The 21241-nt window shown below is 54.3% G+C and overlaps 1 protein-coding gene across 3 annotated transcripts in view; it reads left to right on the top strand.

The window, feature by feature from the left end:
• The first annotated feature begins 5879 nt into the window (after positions 1 to 5879).
• The window catches only part of OLFML2B (olfactomedin like 2B), a 32442-nt gene continuing 17080 nt past the window's right edge, over positions 5880 to 21241 (top strand). For 2 of the 3 annotated variants that reach the window (XM_044266748.1, XM_044266746.1), the window contains exons 1-3: positions 5881 to 6346; positions 8907 to 9170; positions 10909 to 11016. In XM_044266748.1, the coding sequence (XP_044122683.1) occupies positions 6170 to 6346; positions 8907 to 9170; positions 10909 to 11016 (549 nt within the window). In that variant the 5' untranslated portion in view covers positions 5881 to 6169. Of the gene's footprint in view, positions 6347 to 8906; positions 9171 to 10908; positions 11017 to 21241 lie in introns of all 3 variants that reach the window. The other variant, XM_044266747.1, reaches the window with a different exon arrangement.

The following is a 21241-nucleotide window of genomic DNA, read 5'->3' as shown; positions in this document are numbered from 1 at the left end:
TCTACAAAGTGACCTGCCCCCCTCCACACTCACCTTCTGTGATTAGCTCAGGGTTAGGCACCTGATTCATGGTGGGTGAGATCCCCTTCCTTGGGCATCTGGCGTTGGCCCGGAGGAGGAGAAAGTCTTACCCTCTCTTCAAATACCTGTGGCCTGGACACCTTCTGTCCATCATATGGACCCTAGTGACACTGAAGCCTTGGGTTCTGTGAGATACCCCTAGACCCTTATAATCAGTCTCCTTCCCCACCCCGTCCTTCGCTTTGTTACTTACAACTGAGGATTTTTATCAACATCCCCACCCTTCCGCACCCTCATACCCAGAGTCACCCAGGAGCCCAAAGCAGAACTGTTACAGCGACATCAGGTGTCTGTGCGAGGCAGCACAGGCGTGTGAATGCTCGGAGAAGGCGCACTGTAGCACAGCACCTCGTCCGTGCAGAACCGCTCTGTTCGTGAGCCTGGAGAACCAGGGGGGAGAGCAAGGGAGGAGGAGAGAAGACAGGGAAAGGGGAGACAGAGAGGAAGGCAGGGGATATCATGGTGGGCAGGAAGCCAGGGGCTGTCTGCAGTGTTCCTGACTTGTCCCTATTGGGGTACTTGTCCCTAATAGGGGGGCTCCCTATTCTCGGGGGCAGGGGTCCCTCCACGGGGACTCTGATGGAAACGGTATTTCCTGGCATTGGGCCATGGAGCAGCGCTGGGAAATCCTGTGGGCAGGCAAAGGGCCCTTGCCCATCCACCCCTCTCTGGGTCATCACAAGTCACAGAAGACAGGGGTGCTCCCCTCCGAGTCAGAGCAATGACCCATCAAGCACAGGCCCCGGGGAGGTCTGCAGACAGAGACCGGTGCGTACTGCTGTCCTGTTTGCCTTCTCCTCTTCAGGCCTCGGCCGTTCATCTCAGGGACAACAGCCCATTCATCTCAGGGACGACGGCCCTCTCCTCCTGACCCGAACCCTCTCATGGCTTCTCACTGCCTACAAGACACACTCCCATCTCTCCTGCAGTGAAGAAAAACATTTTTCTTTCCTAAAATCTCTTGAGACGGAAAAAGCTCTTTTGTGTGCTTGCTGGGGATCGCTCATTTATAACCTTCAGAACAGGCGCTCCCCAAGGCCAAGGTCTTGTCTTCTTTGCCTTCGTGTGTCCCACAGGCCTGCAGAGCACCTGCCTCCTAACCCATGTTCCATAATGAGTTAAATGGAATGAACGAAGAGAGAAACCGCCGAAGATCAAAGTCAAAATAAGAAGCCGAGCAGGCAGCAAAGCGGGGAGAACGGGGAAAAAAGGCTTCATTTTCAGCCGAGCATTCCATCATTCCTTCCCAGCATTTTATGGCAGTTGCCTGGCAAGGCTCCCACGCCGCAGCGAGCCAGGGAGGGGGGCGGCAGAATGACGTTGCCCGTGGGAGTTCGCCTCGCTCTTTGATGCTGCTGCCGTGGGGCAGGTGCATTGGGTAAATTACCCACTGAGGTGGCGGGTCATTTACAGCCGCCCCAGCTTCACCTGGCAGAGGAAGCTTCGGTCTTCTGCGGGAGGGCGATTCAGAGCAAAGCCGAGAGCCTCCCAGATAAACTGGAAAACAGATGCTCTTACCAGAAGCAAACTCGGCTGGGGAGGCCTGGTGGATGCAGCGGCCGGGGGATCCCCAACACTTTACCTGGCTGGAAAAGGTCCTGGGGCTCAGGCGGCTCTAGGGGCACGTTCCAGGCTTTCTAAGACCCCGTCCTCTGAACATCTGTATGGGAAGCGTGTCCCTCTTTGAGCCTGCCTTCTCACTTGCAGAAGTGGGTGACAGACAATAGCCGCCTCAGGGGTATCTTGAACATCGAATCATGCCTGGTGCCTAGTGAACAGTCTGTAGCCATCATACATTGTCTCAAGGCCTCAGTGACCTCATCTGTTAAACGGGGAGCGCAATACCTATTTTGCACTAATATGCTAAGGTTCAAGGATGCAAGGAACTTTTTGTGCGACAGCTTGGAGGTTCAAAGCCACACCAAGCTCTCCACGGGATCTTCAAATCAGGTGAGCCGTCCGGCAGGGGCGAGGAGTGCCACGGGCAGCGTACCTCGGCTTCTGAAAGGGGCGCCTGGGTGGCTCAGTGGGTTAAAGCCTCTGCCTTCGGCTCAGGTCATGATCCCAAGGTCCTGGGATCGAGCCCCGCATCGGGCTCTCTGCTCTGCAGGAAGCCTGCTTCCTCCCCCCCCACCTCTGCCTGCCTCTCTGCCTACTTGTGATTTCTCTCTCTCTGTCATAAATAAAAATCTTAAAAAATAAAAAAAGTCTCTCGAGAAACGCTTATAGACATGCTAAAGACATGGGGGGCTGGGTGCCGACGCCTCTGACTGCCTGAACGAGCACACACCGAAAGGGTTAATACTTTTCCTATTCTGGGCCTAGCGCTCTAGAACCTTGCCCTGTTGGAATGAATATGACTTATTAAAATTAATGATTTGAATTAAGACAGAAACCATGCTTACTTAATTCGGAAAACTTGGACAAGGGCAAAAGCAGCAAGATTTCAACAAAATGAGAAGATGGGCTGAAAGTATCATAATAATCAGAGGGAAAAAATGTAAAAGCCTGTACTTGGATTTAAAAAAAAGAAAAAGAGGAAGACTATAGCTGGAAAGCACAGGATGGAGGAAACCAGCTTAAATTCATATTTTTTTTTAAAAAGGAAAAAACTACATTAAAAAAAATAAATTAATGTGAATCATTGGTGCAATGTAACTGCCAAAAAAGCAAAGTCAATCTTGGGCTACATTAGTAAAATAACAGTGGTTGGAAAAAGAGAAAAAATGGTTTCAATATGCCCTAACATCTACTCAAAACTGGGGCCTCTCTAGAGAAAAAATAACCAGAAAAATGGTAGGTTTGAAAGACCATGTCTGAGAAATAGGTGAGTAAAATAGAGAAAATAGAGACAGAAGGTGACCATGGATGTAATAAGCTCAAAAAAAAGAGATTTAATTTTTTAAAAGATTTTATTTATTTATGCATTTGACACAGAGAGAGAGAGAGAGAGAGTGTGTGTGTGTGTGTGTGTGTGTGTGTACAAGCTGGGACAGTGGCAGGCAGAGGGACGGGGGAAGCAGACTCCCCACCGAGCATGAAGCCCAACAAGAGACTCCATGCCAGGATCCTGAGATCATGACCTGGGCTGAAGGCAGACATTTAAATGACTGAGCCACCCGGCACCCAGAGAAAGAGGGGATTTAGAAGGTACTTGGTTTCTATCTTTAAGTGAAAGAAAAGCTCTCTTGTTGGAAAGGTCTTAGACAAGTTCTGGGTAGGACCATAGGACTGAGCTTTAAATATTAAAAAATATATATATATTTTGTTACTTATTTGAGAGAGAGAGCACGAGCAGGAGGAAGGGGCAGAGGCAGGGGGAGAAGCAGGCTCCCCGATGAGCAGGGAGACCAATGCAGGGCTCTATCCCACGACCTTGGGATCATGATCCGAGCTGGAGGCAGACATTTAATGAACTGAGCCACCCAGGTGCTCTAGGACTGAGCTTTAAAACAAATCTTTAAAAGGAGATCTATTTCAGTTCAATAGGAGAAGGGCTTCATGGTCGTGGTCATGGTGCCATGGCTCCAGGCACCATGACCACAATCAAACACAAGAAATGGGGGGCACCAGAGAGCTCCTCTCTCTTATTTGTTTCCTTTATCAGGAGGCAAACTATCTTTTCTAGACTCTGCAGATTTATTTTATCTATTGGCCAGAATTGAAACACATGGCCACCCCTAGCTACAAGAGAGACTGGAGACTTGGAACGTCTGGTAGAAGAGAACGGCAAAGGGGTGAGCTAGGCTGGCTTCGACCACTTATGATGGAGTAAAAAAGCCAATACCCTAAGAATAGTAGATGGGGAAAATGGAAAGAGCTTGGGTCCTTGATGACATCACTGAGCTGCTGAACTAAATTTAAAACGGCCAACTTCCAGTCTTCTTAGAGTGAGAGAAAAATAAATTCACATTTGATTAAGCCATTGTTGAGTTTCTGTTCCTTGCAGTCAAATGCACACTGGTGGATACAAAGACGGTCTTTATGAAAGTAACTGGGCTATATCCAGCCGGACCACATGTAGCTCCCATTCATCCAACCAGTTTGCCGGAGCCTCTTCTTGGTTCCAGGCATGGGCTAACCTCTGGAAACGTAACAGCGACCAGAACCAGATAAAAGTGCAGCCCTCGCTGACGTTACATTCTAGTGGAGAAGACAGGTACGGCTGAAGCCACCTACAAAGGAGAAGAAAGACGGAATTCCCATAAAAAGGGTACAAGGTACCATGGCAGCATGCAGCAGGGGAATCGTCCTGGAGTCGGGGAGGGCTTCCCTGAGACGAGCCGGCCGGTGGGAGATCTGAACGACCACTCTCAGGCTGCTGTCTCTGCCTGCAGTGGCCTCTCTTTATTGCCTACCTGCTGTTGTTGGCCTACCATCTGCTCTGTTGAAGCCTTCCCGCTGTCCCAGATGCCTCCACGTCAGTCTCCCACGCAGTCCTGACCCTCCCGCTAGAAGGGACCCCTACCTCCTCGAACGCTGTTGGGAAATGCTCTTACCTCAACTTAAAATTTGAGCCGTGGTTCTGCTTAGCTCCCCACTCCCATCCCACTCCTGGAAAACAGGGACAGGCTTATCTTCCGATTAAATACCTAGCAACCTCGCTCGTTTTCTTGCACTTAGCCAACATTTGACACTTACTTCAACTGAATTTGGAAAACTATATTTTATAGCTTTTTACTCCCATCTAGTTTCAGAAACGATTTGACAGTTGCCATAGAGTACTTTGCAGATGTATGTATGTGTTTGTGTGAGAGATGTTTCCACCAGCCCAGACATCCAGAACCTTGGATTTTTGTTCAAGAACTGAGATTTAAAAAAAAACAACTATTAAAGTTTATTAATAAAGACTATCATTATACGTGAGTCCATGACCATCGTTTCCACGAGCTGAAGTCGGCTTAGTTTATCACTGATTATTACAACGCTCATGCCTTAGTGTGAGAGGCAAGGGGTTCGTATCTCCCCAGATTCATAACACTTTTCCCATCTTTGAAGGGTTCTGGCTCTGTTCGGTATTGTCTGCGTGACAGTTGTCCCGGAAGGCACAGTGCCTTTCCTCGGATCCACACTTTATTAATCTCTACAGTAGGTACATAAAAGGGACACAGACTAAGGGACACGGTAACATAATCGCACACCACTGAAAGTGGACGCCCTCTCGGGGATCATCTAGCGACCCGTCCCGAAGCAGGAAGACAGTAAGAGCTGGTCTCTGGGACAGTCACGGATTCTCGGGCAGAAGCTGCGCCCACGCGGACCCGCAGAGCCTCAGAGACTCCCAGCCGCGCTCCTCGTACTTAAGAGTCACAGCGGTCGGGACACACTCGGGCAGGGAGTTCGCCGGCCGTCCTCTGGGGGGAGGTATGGCCAGACGCAGCCGCCGCGGCCGGCCCGCGAGCCGCCAGTGGCGCTAAGTTCAAAGCGGCCGAGCCGAGCCCGGGAAAGAGGCGACGGAGAGCCGGGCTCCATCTCCCCCGGGGGCAATAAAAGGAGCGCGCCGAGGAGAGGCGCGCGGGCCCGCAGCGAGCGCCCGGTGCCCGCCTCCAACTCAGCGGGCGCGCGGCTCCCGCCCGAACCGCACAGGGACCCCCAGCGCGGGGGCGAAGTTCGCGGGGGGAGCGAGCGGGACCAGGCCCGGCAGGCCGCCCGCACAATGGAGGCCCCGCCCCTGCCCCGCCCCTCCTCCTCCCTCGCCCCTTCCCTCCCTCCCTCGCTCGCTCCCTCCCTCCCTCCGCGCCGCCCCGCCCCCGCCCCCCAGCGCCGCGCGCGCCCGGCCCCCCGCCTGCCACCTGAGCCCTCGGGCGGACGCCGCGCTCGCTCCCGGGGCCGCCGCCCCCCGTCCCCCGCCCCCCTGCACCGCCCCGCGCCCGGCTCTCGGCCGGGGCCGCACAGTCGCGGCTGCTCGCCGGGGAGGACATGAGCCGGGGCCCGGGGGCGCACCCTCCCGCCGCGCTCAGCCGCGCCCAGCGTCAGCAGGCGCCCTGAGCCGCCACTCCCGGGCCGCGCCGCCCTCGCGCCTCAGTGCCGGCCCGCAGCCCCAGCCCGCCGCTCTCCCACGGGCGCAGCCCCTCTGCCCGCGTCCCTCATGGCCAAGCCTCTGCTGCTGGTCGTCTGCGGCGCTCTGGTGGCGGCCGGGGTCCAGTGGGGGCCCAGCGCGCCCCCCGCCGGGACGAGCGAGCCCCTGGACGCGCCGACGGTGGCGCCCACGGAGGACGAGACGCTGCAGAACGAGGCGGACAACCAGGAGAACGTGTTGTCGCAGGTAGTCTGCGGGCCCTGGCCACCCCCCGCCCCAGCCCCCGGGCCGCTGCGCCCCGATTCCGGAGGCGATTCCTCAGCGGAGGGACGGGGGGGTCCTCCTCCCGGCGTCATGGGGTCTTTCAAGGTTACCGAATCGGGAGAAAGGAGAGAAGGAAGGCAAGACTCCACACAGCTCCCTGAAAAGGAGGGTTAAAAAAAAAAAAAAAAAAAAAGATTCTAACCCAAACCTCTAGTTCCAGGGCTGTGAAAGCGTGGCGGTCTCTTGTCCGTGTGGCTCTTCGTGGGAAAGGGGACGTGACAACAGGCGGGCGTGTGGGACGGGAGGCAGACGGCTCTCCCCCAGGGTGGCACTTGACAGCCCAGAGTGGGACGCACACCAGGGAGGAGGGGGTGAAGACAGAACAGCAGCAGGTGTGATGCCCCCCCCCCCCCCCGTGGCCTCGCACAGGGGGGGACCAGGACAAGAGCCAGCATATTGGAGAGGCCTGGGGAAATGCAGATCTGCTCTCCTCTGGTGGATAATCGGTGGGGGGTGGGTGACAGACAGCTGATTGTGTCCGGCTTTGTAAAGTGTCCCTTTGCAGAGTACTGGGTTTGAGCCAACTTCAAACACCCTGGTTCCTGTTCTATTAGCAAGGGACCGGTGGGGCAGTAAGACTTGGAATGGCAGGAGTGCTGGGTGGGTAGAGCCGGGTCTCCTGACCATCTGCAGCCCAGGTGCCTGCAAGGGACAGCTCTCTCCACCTGCACGCGCTCCTGAGCTGGATACAGTGTGGTGGGTGTTGCCATCACCCTAAGGATGGGGGCTGGCCGAGGGAGGGGGTCTGTTGTGCTGCCGCATCTTGCTAAGTCCTTGGGCTGGGTGTTGTCTCCTTTCCGGAGGAAGATCACTTCACTGTGGTGTTAGCAAATGCTCGTGTCCTCACCCTTTTCCTTCAGAAGTTAGGCTGCTTGATGCCCCATAGCCCGATAGCCTCACACTGGCTCCTAAATCGAAAGGACATAAAAATCCCTCACAGCGGGGCTCTGGAGGACCCTGCATGAAAGTGTTCCTGAAACCCGAGTCTAGGAGAGGAAGGAATCCACCCAAGGTCCCAGAGTGGGCTTTGCAGGCAGAGTTTCAGCGAACAGCCAGCCACGATTTACTGTCTGTCAGCCCATAAAGAGCAGCTGCTTCGGTCACCCTGCGCGGTGACTTCTGCTCTGATCCATTCTGTATTTGACAACAGCTCTAAAACAAATATTAGTGTTAGAAGAAACCCAGCCTTTGCAAGAAAAACATTACAAGCCTTCTTCCCCTAGACGGCATCCCAGGAACATTCCCACCCCAGCAAGGCTCTACCTGCCTGCCAGGGTCCTTAGTCAAAAGAGGGGAACCCTTCTCTGTGCCTGGAAAGGGAGAGCTCCGCGGCTCTGTGGCTTCAGGCTCTGTGGCTGGGGAGCTGGGGAGGAGCATTTTCCCCCAGAAAGCCTGCTTCCATGGTGTGCTTTCCTGCCTGGGGAGGCTGGCAGGGGCGAGAGCTCAGAAGGAAATGTTTCGCATTGTAGAAGCAGCAGGTGCTGCCAGGTTGCTGTCCTGGCTGTGGCCTAGGGCTTGGGTTCAGAAGCTGTTCTAGGAGTGAAAGGAATCCTTAGGCTGAGTAGACCTTACCGAGTTCCGGGCCTGTCTCTTTTCTCCCAGGTCCCTTTTTGAAACCGAAACCATCCTTCAGGGACGCCTGGGAGACTCAGTCGGTGAAGCATCTGCCTTTGGCTCGGGTCGTGATCCCAGGGTCCCGGGATCGAGTCCTGCAATGGGCTCTCTGCCCAGTGGGGAGCCTGCTTTTCCCTCTGCCTGCTCTTCTCCCTGCTTGTACTGTTTCTCTTTCTGACTCTGACAAATAAACTTAAAGAAATCATTAAAAAAGAAAAAAGAAAGCATCCTTCGAAGGTCAGATCAAGTACCACTTCCTCCAAGAAGTCTTCTCTGGCACTCAGCTGGGGCCTCTCCGGCCAGTTTGAGCCCGGCTGTACTGCACCACATCAAGACACTGGGCTCTCTCTGCTTGGCATGGCTGTGATCTGTGTGGGTGTTGCATCGCGAGCTCCTGCACGTGGGCTCTCTGGCCCGTCCACTTCCCTCTCTCAGCCCCTGGCACCGTCCCAAGCGGGCACCCTATGAGCCATCCCTGAGGGATGAGGCTAGAGGCAAAGCAGCCTTCAAATCGGCGTCTCAGCCTTGCCATCCTCCCTTCCTGTCCTTTCCTTTTTAAATCTCAACCTGGGCTCTAGCGAAGGCAAGGGCTCATCTGTTTTTCCCTTGAAATGATGAAAGCCTAAGGCCCCCTGAGAAATGCACAGCTTTCCAAGACAAATGAAGACAGCTGAACTCCTAAGCGCCTTCAAGGAAATTTCAGTGTCAGCAAATCGTGTTCCGATGACCTCTTCTTCCGACTGTTCGGAGTCGTCTGAGGTCTCTGGCTAGTGCAGGATGTTCGACACAATGAAGGCAGACCCTTCCTGGGAGCCGAGCCGATACCTCTGTTTGCACACTCAATCCCTTCCTCTGTCTCTGTGTCTAGTTGCTAGGAGACTATGACAAGGTCAAGGCTGTGTCTGAGGGCTCCGACTGTCAGTGCAAGTGTGTGGTGAGACCCCTGGGCCGAGATGCCTGCCAGAGGGTCAATGAGGGAACCTCCAGGAAGGAGGACTTCTACACCGTGGAAACCATCACCTCAGGCTCGTCCTGCAAGTGTGCGTGTGTGGCACCGCCATCAGCCCTCAACCCCTGCGAGGGAGACTTCAGGCTCCAGAAGCTGCGGGCAGCGGACAGCCGGGACTTGAAGGTAGGACCGGGGCGGGGCGATGCCACGAGTGGGAGGGTGCCCTAAGGCCTTTGGGTAAATGGGACCTTGCTCAGCCTGTTAAAGGTCACGTCCCAGCATCGAGCGTGCTGAGTGCGTGTCCGAGGCCCGTCATCTGGCAAGCCGGTCATCCGCAATCCCGATGTCTGAAGGGGATGCCGAGAGCAAAGTGTGCCGGCCTCTCCCTGTGGAGCCAGGGAGGCTGGGCCTGCGAGCAGCTGCTGTGCCCAGGGGCCAAAAGAACTCCGTGTTCTTCTCCGTGAGAGTTATTGCCATGACTTGCTGTCGGCCCAGCAAGCACCCCAGAGGCTAGAGACACAGGAGCGAGCCTGGCAGTCCTCAGCACTGGGGCTGGGGTGACCCAGGGCAGCAGAAGCCTGGGGCCTGCCATAGGTCGGGATCAAATGGAGACCCCGGTCCCCAGGGTGGGGAAGCTCAGGCCTGCCTGAGGCCACTGCACGGCTGGGCAGAGAGCTTTGCCCGATCTTCACAGTGTGGGCTAGCCGCCTGCAGTCAGGCTGACTTGGGTACAGATCTTTGCTTTGCCACTGACTGTGATCCTACTCACGGCACCTCAGTCACTTGCCTGACCTCCGTCTCCTTGCACAGAAAGTGGGGACTACAGCATCTCCCTTGCGGGGGAGCTGAGATGGCATACCTTAGCAGAATGCCTGATACACAGTCAGAGTCAGGAGCCACTGGTCTCGCTCGTGGATGACCACGCGGAGGGCCATCATGGAGCCTGGTGCCTGCCACACACCCTATGACCAGTGGTCATGGATTCCCTTCAAGCAGAGTGGGGTTCCGCAGCAGGTGCTTTAACATCCCGTCCCGGGACTCACAGCCTCACAGAGCGGCAGCCCTGCCTGGAACTACTTTTGGGACCGCCCTGTTATGGGATTGTCTGGGCCCTGAGAGCTTCTGGAACAATCATCTATTAGGAGTCAGAAGACCTTCACAGATTCCATCCTGTGGCTCTCCCCGACGATTGAGCTGCCTTCCTCTGGTGGGAACCATGAGTGTCTCGTACATGGAATTCTTCACCCAGTAGCAAGGCCGGGAGACAAGTGTGTCCGGCCGGCCCTTCGGAGACTGGTCCTTGGCTGGCAGGCTCAGCTTAGCCATCTCTCATCGGCCCCTTTGCCTGCACTCGGCGTGCCCTGGATGCCCCCAGAGCCTCAGCCGCCATCCTCCCAGGCCACTGGCAGAAAGGCTGGTGCATCTGACAGCTCTTGCCACCTCGGAGAAGGGTCACTGGGCCTCCGTTACCCCAGGGTCGAGTTAGCTTTCAGTGCCGAGGGAAAAGCGCTGGTAGGTTCTAGGCCTTCGGGAGACGATGAAGGCAAGTGTTCCAGAAGCACGGAAGAAGTTCCTAAGCCCCGCTGTTGAGTATTCGGTTCGCTTGCTGTGGGCCAGGTGCTATGCGGGGTAGCTTGGGGAGACTCCTTTTAGCTGAGGGAATAGGACGTCTGGACAGTTTGGCGAAGGCTTTGGTGACCAACAGCTTCACTCGTCTTTACAGGATTCTTCCATTTGTCTCATCCGTGTGTTCTAGTTGTCAGACCATCTCCCAGCCCCGCTTATGTGCCCCCCAACACAAACGCCAGTTTCCAAGGCCACCTCCCTGTGGAGCCTCCAGCGTGGAGGTCCGACAGGAAACATCTCGTCCCGGGTCTGTCGCACCCCAGCCCTTGACTAACCCCCCACTCCTGTTTCCTAGCTTTCCACCATCATAGACATGCTGGAAGGAGCTTTCTATGGCCTGGATCTCCTGAAGCTGCATTCCATCACTACCAAACTGGTGGGGCGGGTAGATAAGCTGGAGGAGGTAAGGTTTGGCCGATGCTTTTTTCTTTTTAGCTTTTATTTCTTTATTTCAGAGAGAGAGCGTGGGCGGGGGGAGGGGCAGAGGGAGAGACAGAATCCTCGAGCAGACTCCATGCTGAGGGCAGAACCCAACACGGGGCTCGATCCCAAGACCCTGAGATCATGATGTGAGCCGAAATCAAGTGTTGGAAGATTTGCCGACTGAGCCACCCAGACCGCCCCGCTGTGTCTTTGTCTGATCAGGTCCAAAAGTTTGTACCAAACTCCCCACAGTAGTTTTTCAGAAAGCAGGTACCCTGACCAGACTTAACCCATCTTCTTCTTGGAAAGACAAAATAGTAAAAAACTCACCCCCAATCATGCCAAACTGTTGATGACAAAGAGGATCCGTGACATATCAATGTAAATACCTTTTTTCATAGACAAGAACCATACACCCAACATATTTCTGTTTTTACCTTGACTTCCAGGGAACTCAGAGCTAAATGAAATCTCAGAGTACAGTAAGCATCTTACTTCCGGTTTTGAGGTGGTGGCATCTCCCTTCTGGGAGTAGGGTTGTTCATCTCTTCTTCTGGTTTTGTTTCATTATTTCAACTGTCCTGCCGTCCGTCTCCGTACGTGCGTGTGCGTGTGTGTGCGTGTGTGTGTGTGTGTGTGTGTTTGCGTAGATCCATCTCAAATCCGCTTTAGAGAAAGAAGACGTAAAAATGATTACTAATAAATAACATTCCCCCCTGGAAAGCTTTCCGGCTCCTCTCCCTCTGGAAGGACGGACCGGTGGTGTAATTTTCCCAGACAGACATCACGTGGTTCCGACGGGGCTCCCGGGACGTGCACGGCTGGCTCCACGGTTTTCAGCGGGCGGTGCGGGGGGTCTGGTGTGAACAGAGTCATTCACACAATAATAATGTCGATGCCGTTTTGTTGCTGTCCTGCTTCAAAACAGAGATAAGTCATTTGGTCACCAGGAAGGGAACGACGACCACGCAGCCTCATTGGTCGGGAGCTTACGGGTGTGTGTCATCTACTGGCGCCCCGTTCTTCAACTGATACTCGAAACGGTGACTCAAAAAATTAGGTCTGTTTAAATGTTAGACTGCGACTGTCAGCACTCCCCTTACGCTTCAGAAAATGTTCCCGGAAAGTGGACACCCCTTCCTCGTCCACCTGTCCTTGGGCCCGACTCCCCCAGTGCCGTGGTGAGCGCTTTCTGAACGTGGCCGTCAGCTCTGGGAGGGTTGGTGGGTCCACAGTCACTTGAGTTCCCAGGTCTGGCGAGAAGGGTCAGGGCCCTGGAACCCGGGCTTTCTAGACAGTTCGGGGTGGCCAATAGGACCACGTCAGCCCACTCTTCTGAGGGCCCTTTGCAAGAGAAGTAGGCCTAATCTTCACTCTCTCTTTAACGTCGATGGGTGGAGTGAGGAGATTGGGCACGGTCAGCACCGTCCTGCTACCAAAGGCCTTCATCCAGGCCCGGGATTCGTTCTCCCATTTACAACGACTTTCTGGTTCCTTCAGATGGGTTCAGAAGGGATCAAGCCTGGATCCAAGTCGACCTTGGAAATTGGAAAGTTCTTCTTTTTCCCTTGGCCCCCAGAGCCATGCAAATGTGAGATGCTCCCTTTAAAAAGGGGTTAACATTTTATAGGGAAAGGGCTGACAGCCACCTCTGCTGCTTTCACTGGACCTTGGCGGCCACTTGGTTTTCATTCTGTCTCAAGAGCACAGACCGGGAAAGAAGGCTCCTGGGTAGAGCACAGTGCTCAGGAGGCCACGGTCAGGTGCTCAGCCTCCAAGGGCTCTGCTCAACGCCGTAGTCAGGCAGCGAGCCCTTCCTGCTGACAGAGGGAGGGCCTGCATGTAGTGGGCAAATCTGGTGCAGTGGCACTGCCCCGGGAGGATGGTGTCCTCTGTGTAGGCACAAAGTAACTGGGTTTTTGCCAAAACCAATCTGAGGTGTATCGATGAGAGCAATCCCTTTTTCCAAAACCATGGTATGTCGAGTAGCAAAATCTGGCCCTTTATATTAACATCAACAGCCCTGTGTACTCCCACAGCAGTTATGGCTTTGAACCATCCCATAGATGCTGAGCGCTTTTGCAGCCGCGAGCTGGGTAGGATGTGAGTGAGGCCTGTGGTAGGTTCTAGGGAAGTGGAGGCAGCAGCTCAGGCCTTCTGGCTCCTGGGCCAAGGCTGCTTTGAGTCCTTGCTCTCTGCCCCGGGATGCATCAGTTTTTCCTAAGCAGAGCTTCAAGCAACAGCTCTTCCAAGGGCATTTTTAGGCCGAGCTGTGGCTGCGGCCCGTGAAGTCCTGTTGAACAAGATTAAAGTGGAGCAAGAGGTTCCCCCAGACAGACTGTCCGGGGCTACCAGGCGCAGTGGTGTGGCCGATGGCACAGATGGGTCCAGGCTCCGGGCCCGCAGAACAGAGCACTGTCTCCTCGTGTGACATTCAGCCTCTGTCTCCTGGCTCAGGCTGGCGGACTCGGTCTGCAGTCTGCAGTCCCTGGAAAGGCACAGTGTTGGGTAAATGGAAAAAACAGTCCTCCAGCCGGGCTCTGCAGAAGGAATGGACGTGAAATTCCGCTTCTGGTCTTTGGATATTCTGGAATCCCAAGGGGGGTGCTTTGGAGGTCAGACCAGACAAAGGGGTCAGATTGGAGGGGCATTTTGCCCAGAATAGGATCAGTGCTTGGCAGTAGAAGCGGGCACACGTGTGAACACCACCCCCCACCCCCCATGTGTATGTAGAAATGGAAATTCCATTTGCAGATGAAAGAGGAAGGAAGGAGAGAGAAATAGACTCTAAATGGTTTGAGTCTTGCCTTTTGGTAAAATCAGCTCTAAGAGCTCCGGTTAGTGGGGAGATCTTGGTTCAGCTTTTCTTTTAATTTAAGGATTATTTTCCTTAATTACTTTCCTTTTGTGTGTGTGTTATTTACACACATAAAAAAGAACATAAGCAACAAATGGTCAACTTAATTATTACAAAACAAATACCCATGTAGCTATCACCCAGCTCAGGGAAGCTCAGCACCCCCCACACGCCTCCCCTCTCCCAAAGGAGCCTCTATCCTGACTTTTGTGTTAATCATCTTCTTTGCTTGTGTTTTTTTTTTTTTAAAACATTCTCATTACCTAAGGATGCTAAATATAACAGTTTTGTCAGTTTTTGAGCTCTAGGTAGATAGAGTCCTACAGAATTGTGTGTGTGAATGTGTGTGTACCCGTGTATGTGTGTTGGGTTTCTTTTACTCAGTTTTGTTTTTTGGTGTGTTTGTTTTGTTTTGTTTTGTTTTTAAGTAATCTCTGAGGCCAGCGTGGGACTTGAACTCACAACTCTGAGATCAGGGGCTGTGTGCTACACTCACTCAGCCCGCCAGGAGCCCCTCAATTTTGTTTTTATTTATTTAGTTATTTATTTTTAAAGATTTAGTTATTAGAGAGAGAGCATGAGCGTGCGAGAGCAGAAGGGGCGGAGAGAGAGGGAGAAGCAGGCTCCCCGCTGAGCAGGGAGCCCAACATGGGGCTCGATCCCAGAACCCCGAGATCATGACCTGAGCCGAAGGCAGATGTTTACCCCACTGAGCCACCCGGGTGCCCCTTTTCAATTTTGTGTTTAACAGTTATTTATGTTGTTTCGTATCCTGTGGTTCATTTATTTTTACTGCTGTGCCGTATTCTCTTGTGTGACTATAGCGTAATTTATCCAACTGTCCTACTGAGGAGGGATATGGGGTGTGTTTTCATTTTTTAATTCATAATAGCCCTGGGAGCTCCCCTGTATACACACAGCCCCATGTGTGCTCCCGGACCCAGGCCTGCGGGCACTTCTCAGTGCTGTGTAAGTGGGAACGGAGCTACCAGGATGTGAGTTAGGCTAACCTTCAGTTGTAGGGGCGATTGCAGAACTGTTTTCCCAAGTGCTAGTACAAATTTACGTTCCCTCCAGCAGGGTATGGAAGTGCCACACACATCCTCACCAGCAGCTGGTACTGTCAGACTTTCCAGTTTTTGTCAGCTTGGAGAGTGTAAGAGAGTCGGGCCATGTGACTGTATTCCAGAAACCTAACCCCCAAAACATCTCTTCTGTTCGCCTGGTGGAGGCCTGAAGCCCCATGGGCATTCCTCTAGAACTGGCCCCGTAGAAGTAACATCCGAAGTGGTCAGCAGGTCAAAAACTTTTTTTTTTTTTTTAAGATTTATTTATTTGACAGAGAGAGCACATAAGCCAGGGAAGGGGCAGAGGGAGAGGAAAAAGCAGACTCCCCGCTGAGCAGGGAGCCCAATGTGGGGCTTGATGCCAGGACCCCGGGATCATGACCTGAGCCACAGGCAGACGCTTCACCGATGGAGCCCCCTAGGCACCCCCAAGCCAAGAACCTCTAATGTGGTAGACTGAGGCTGGCTGTTGGGAGAGGCTGGGAAGGAGATAAGAGAGGTATGAGGGTGCATTGAAATTGGGGGTGAGTACACAGAACAGGAGGCAGCAGAGATGAGAATCAGAAGTGTAGAAGGAAAATCTGCAGCTTCCAAAGGCGAGGGCAAACCCTGGTCGTGACACCCCGAGCTCTGAGGGCACCCAGAGACCCAGAGCTGTGTGGGCTGCCCGAGCCTCGGCATGGGGACGCAGGCGCGGGCTACAACCCAGAATCCAACTGCTGCTTCCAGGACATTTATTAGCAAAGTGGAGCAAAGGACGGAAGGACAGATCGCTAAAATAATCTCTTTAGCATCACAGTCTTAGTAGGATTAAGTCATTCCCTAAAGAGGGCAAATCTTTGGGAAGAAGTGCCCCACCCCCACTCAGCTGTGGGATGCACCTGTCCATGTTCGTAAGTACTTAGAAATGGGTATGACCGTGTACGCACATGCCTTTGCAGACGTGTGCGTGCATCTACAAAGGGCCTGCAGCTCCCCAAAGAGCGATTTCTGTTGCTGAAGCCCGGCCCCAGCTGCCGGGTGTGACTCTTCTCTTTTTCTTGCCCTTCTCTGCTGGGCTTTGCGAAACGTGTCCATGAGCACAGGGCATGGTCACCGTGGAACCGTGTGTGTCATCCGAAGGCTTTTCTCCTAATGGCATTGTGTCCAAGTAAGATCTCACATCTGTGATGTGTTTACCAGGCTCAGAACTGGCCTGCTCCCCAGAATGTGCTAGCACAGACATTGCTACGGCTTCTCCTTCAGCCCTGACGATGTGGTGGCCTTTGGATTTCTGGTCTGAAAGGCAAGATCAAAGAGCATTACCGACTCTGGGGGGATATATCTTTTCACCAACAAATAGGAAAATGTCATGTGCGTCTGTGCAGGCCTGGCCGCGAGTTAGGTCTCTTTCCAGGCCTCCCCTCTCGGCCCGCCCTCTGTGCCCATCGAGACACCCCGAGTGTTCATTCTCCTTCCCGAGCAAATCTGCGTTTGCGGTGAGGCATTTCATGCCTCTCCCACTCCAGTGCAGCCACCCTGTCCGACCCCAATGTTGTCACCTTGGAAAGGGAAAAACTTCAAGAGAGTATTTCTAAGCTACATTTCAGCTTTAATGTTATTTAATTCAGCTACATCTGAATATGAGTTCTCCTGGGGTTGTATATACTTCAAATCTAATTTGTCACTGTGGAATGAAAGGTTTTCTTTTCGGCTAAGCAGACTGAAGGTGTGAGAGGCAGCCCTCCATCTGCTGCCCTAGGAACAGCTTCTCGCTGCCAGGACTTGAAGGGGACGTTGTGCTATATAGACGGGTGAGGTTACCCCGATCCACAAATCCAGCATCAGAGGCCTGGGACTTCTTGGTCTCAACTTGTCTGACTGTCCTTCCAGGCTCTGGACTGCTTAAGGGCGACCTGAGCCTGAATCATCTCTATTTCAGCATCCTGGCCCCTCACCCAAGGTAGTCTAGACACTCAGCAGCTGTTTGGTTGGGGGAGTGATTGAAGGGGCAGCTGGCGGCCCCTGCCCCTGGGCCAGCCTGCCCAGCTCCGTCAGCTGTGGTCCGGGATTGTGCCAGGTCCTGCCTGTCCGCTCAGCTGGGACACCGGCTGTTTCTAGCTGCTCGCACCCTCCAGCACTCTCACTAGGGGCTGGAGACAGCTGTTGGCTGGGGTGGCTGTCCCAGGCCACCGGGTCCTACCTGTTTCCTGGAGGGCTCAGAGGGGGAAGGGCAGGCGAGCTGCTGGGAGCTCGGAGCCCCCAGGATCCGGTCGCCCACGCGCTCACTTCACCCCCTCAAGGAAGGCTGTTCCCTGTGCCCTCTGGCTTGCCATCTGCATCGGGCCCTGGGCACATCCAACCAGCGAGTGATAGGGGTCAGGAGGCCTCCTCGGATGTGGGGGCACGTGCCTGCTGCAGGACTTGACCCAGCTGCAGTCTGGCTTTGTCTCCTCCTGCAGGGGCCCAGTGCGTCTTTTTACAACCCAGCAGCCTGTCCGGGGGACGGGGGTTCTCACCTTCCCTCTTGCCCCAGCTGCCAAACCTTAGCTCACTTCCCCTTTTCCGCCTACATATCTGCTCCGGATGGCGAGGGCCAGCCCTGCTCCAGCTTCACCTGGGGGCATCGTCGGCCTTTGTGCCTGGCAGCACATGCCCAGCGCCTCGTCCCTTCTCCAGGCCAAGCCTGGCGAGTGGGATTCCTTATTCCTTCTTTCTCCAGCTGGGACCTGGAGGGGTCCCTTCCCTTGCCTTGCTGGTGGGGTGCGCTGGTGCCCAGAGCCAGCCCCTTTGTCCCTGCATGCCTGTCCCTGGTTCAGGGCGGGGCAGGGGGAACAAGAGCACAGAAGCCTTCCAGAGCTCTGCACTGTGCTTGCTCCCGTCACCCCCAACGCTTTCTGCTTACGCTGTCACCGTCTCACCCAGGCACCCCTGTCCCTGTCCAACAACCAGACAAGGTCAGGACACAGTCTGTACCTGTGAAACAGCTTCCCCACATCCATTCCACTGGGCTGCACACCTTCCATGGCCTGACACCCGCGTGCCGCCTCTGCCCCCAGCTCCACCAACCTCCAGTCCCCTGTGCCCAGGAACCCCGCCAGGTTTGCACACTTCTTCCCCTCTGGTGTGCATGCTGTATCAATGCGAGACACGTGTCCCCTTCTGGCAGTCTGGGCTTGCTCTCGGTGGGCATCTCCTGGGCCCGGGGCCCAACGCCGAGTCCCTCCAGTCCATGGCACATGCTCTGTGAACCCCGCTCAGGTCCTTGCCTCTGCTCAGATCTTTATATGCCGTGGCTGGCTGTGTCCAGCCTCTGAGCCAGCCCCGTCTACAGGCCCTTCCTTTCTCCTCCCTGCCCTCCTCTTCCTCACACCAGCATCCTTGGCAGGGGCTAGATAGGCCCCCATGCCTGTGTCCTCCACCGCATTGCTGGCACCGCCCGTGGGCCAAGCTCCACACACCATCACCATCACGGCTGCAGCTGTCCCGAGGGGAAGAGCCTGAGGCCTGAGGTCATGGGCTCCGCTGTTCGGTCAGAGCAGAGTCAAGAGTGCCCTGTGTGGGTGGTGCCCCCACATGCTTCCTGAGAAGTGGCACACGAAAAACCTTGGTGTGGGGAAGCAAGAATCTCAGGGGATGGTGGGGGGGCCCTGAAAGGCCAGCGCCCCCCCCCCCCCCGGGTGGAGGTGGCCGAGTCGGGGGTGGCTGAGGGGGTGGTCGCTGCCCTGGGGGACGCCCGCTGGCCCAGCCTGGCAGGCCAATGGGGTGATGCCCCTGCCTGTTGACTGTTTACTTGGCAGCTGGCTGACTTTTCTGTTCCTGGGCGGGGGGAAGGAACCATATAGCTTCTGTGGGTTCTCAAGGCCAGACTGTACCAGACCCTCCTCTGTGGAAACTCCAGATAATGGCTCCTTGCTCAAATGGGAAAGGGTATTGGGGATTTATAAGTCAGGGAGAAGAAGTCCCCTCCAGGGACTGAGAAACCCCAAGATCTGGAGAACGGGAGCCGAGTCCGTGGGGCTGCCCCTTTGCCTCACAGCGAGTGCAGAGGCTGGTGCAGACTCTTGCAAGGTGTTCAGGAATCCGGTGGGATCTTGTTTGTAGCAAGGCTCTGCGGGGCCGGGCATTGGGTCCACCCAGCAGGGAGTCCTAGGCCGCACCGCAGCCCCCATCCTAGAGACTGGGTCATTGACCTTCCTGACGTCTCAGGAGATATAAGTGTCACCCGCCGTGACTTTGACTTTTCATTGCTTGGTGCTTTCCTGGTCATTGCTTTCGTCCCTTTATGGAGGGTGGTCTTCATCAGATTGGGGTCCTGCTGGATGTGGCTTACACTTGACCCCTGAGGCCCAGCATGGAGCGCGTGAATGTATTAATGTGGAAGTAACACCCGGAACCCCTGAGCCTGCTGGGCTGTGTCGTATGTCTCAGGACTTTGAGTGGTAACAGGGGGGAGGTGCCCGGACCTGACACAGCAGGTGCTCGGGGATGCACAGAAATGTGTGAATCCTGGGCGCCTGGCTGGCTCCCTCAGTAGTGAAGCGAGCACTCTTGATCTCAGGGTCATGAGTTAGAGCCCCATATTGGGTGTAGACGTGACTTAAAAATCAAATCTTTAAGAACAAAAAAAGAAATGTGTGAATCCCACGGAGGCACCTGGCACCTTTCCTGTTGGCCCCAGAAAAATCTGGGTCCTATAAAACTGTCTCTTTTGAACATTTGGGCCCCTCTTTTCCGGAGGTGTACCCCAAGCTTCCTACCTTTAAAGCAGCGCTTCTCAAACTTGTCTGCAGATTGCCTGGGGGGTCTGGTTAAAAAGCACACTTCGATTCAGCAGTTCTGGGCGGGGCCCCAGACTGTCTTCCTAACAGCTCCTGAAGGTGCTCGCCGCTGCTGGTCCGTCCCACTTTGCGGGTCCGCCGCACCGCATGTCTCTGCACATGCACATGCGCAGTCTCTCAGAGACCCCGAGACCACACTGCAGTATTCAAGGGCCCCTCTGATGGGCTCCCCACGGTTCCAGAGCTGGCTGAGCACCAGGACCCTCCCGTAGGGGTCTTAGTGGTCCCGTGAGTGAATCTCAGAGACAAGGACCAGGAGGCTGGGTGCTGGGCTCAGCTCTGCCACTTTTATTTTTATCATCCTGGGCAAATCCCATCATTCCTCTGGGCTTCGGTTTCCCCATCTGAGACATATTTGAGTTCTGGGATCCTCCAGGGGCCTAGAAACCCCAACTGTAATATCCTATGAAATATAATAACCACTTCGTGTGTCCCAGGAGCTTCCTCATATTTTAACTTATTTACTCATAATTCATCGGGAAAGTGCTAGTATTGCCCCATTTTACCCCTAGGGAAACAAGCCCAGCGAGTCTGATTAGCCCAAGATCAAAGAAGTAGCAATAACACCAACATGTGAGCCAGATGGTTTCCTCCAGAATCTGTCCTCTTAACCATTGCCCTCCACTGCCCCTGGTAACACCTGTCTAGAGTGACTGTTCATCCAGTAAGACTGCTCGATCAGGCTGTTCCTGAAAGAAGCCTTCTTTCTCAGGGGCTTTATCTCTTCCATTGAACTCTGTGCAATTTAGAGAGGCGAGCTTGGCTTGAGCCCCACAGAAACACAGCAAGCCCTTCCAGGGCTCAAAATCTGCCATGAAATGAAATGCCAAAAAAACGGCATGGCCAGGGGTCCTGGGGTCTGGTTAGTTTTAACAAGTACCCGGTGCATTTTTTGGGGCAGCCCCTGTAGGAGCCACCAGAGCCACAGTGTCTGGGGGTTACTATCTGCCTGGGTACTTAGATATGCTCTTTGAGCTACTGTGCCTTTCCTCTGTGACTTTGAAATATCTTGCCAGGTGGCAGGGGTCTGACCCTTTACACTCCCCATATCTGTCTGCTAAAGACAGAAAGCAAATGCATCCTCTGTTTTATGTGTTTGCTTCCTCTACCCCCATAAACAAGGCTTAAAGAGAACATCCCATCTGAAAACTCAGATGCAGGGCGCCTGGGTGGCTCAGTTCATTAAGCGTCTGTCCTTGGCTCTAGTCGTGATGTCAGGGTCCTGAGCTCCAGCCCTGCGTCAGGCTCCCTGCTCAGTGGGAAGCCTGCTTCTCTCTCTCCTTCCACACCACCTCCATGTCCTTTCTCTCTCAAATAAATAATCTTTTGTAAAAAATAAATAAAAAATAAAACAAAAACTCTAAAGCTTCTGGAAACTTTAGAATACCGGCCAGAGTTGGACAATGTTGGATCTCGGGCCAGTAAACGTCTCTCAAAATAACCTGAGGAGAAAGGGCACCT

Source organism: Neovison vison, chromosome 10 (genome assembly GCF_020171115.1).
Source record: "Neovison vison isolate M4711 chromosome 10, ASM_NN_V1, whole genome shotgun sequence".
NCBI lineage: Eukaryota > Metazoa > Chordata > Mammalia > Carnivora > Mustelidae > Neogale > Neogale vison.
This window is presented reverse-complemented; position numbering and strand designations above follow the sequence as displayed.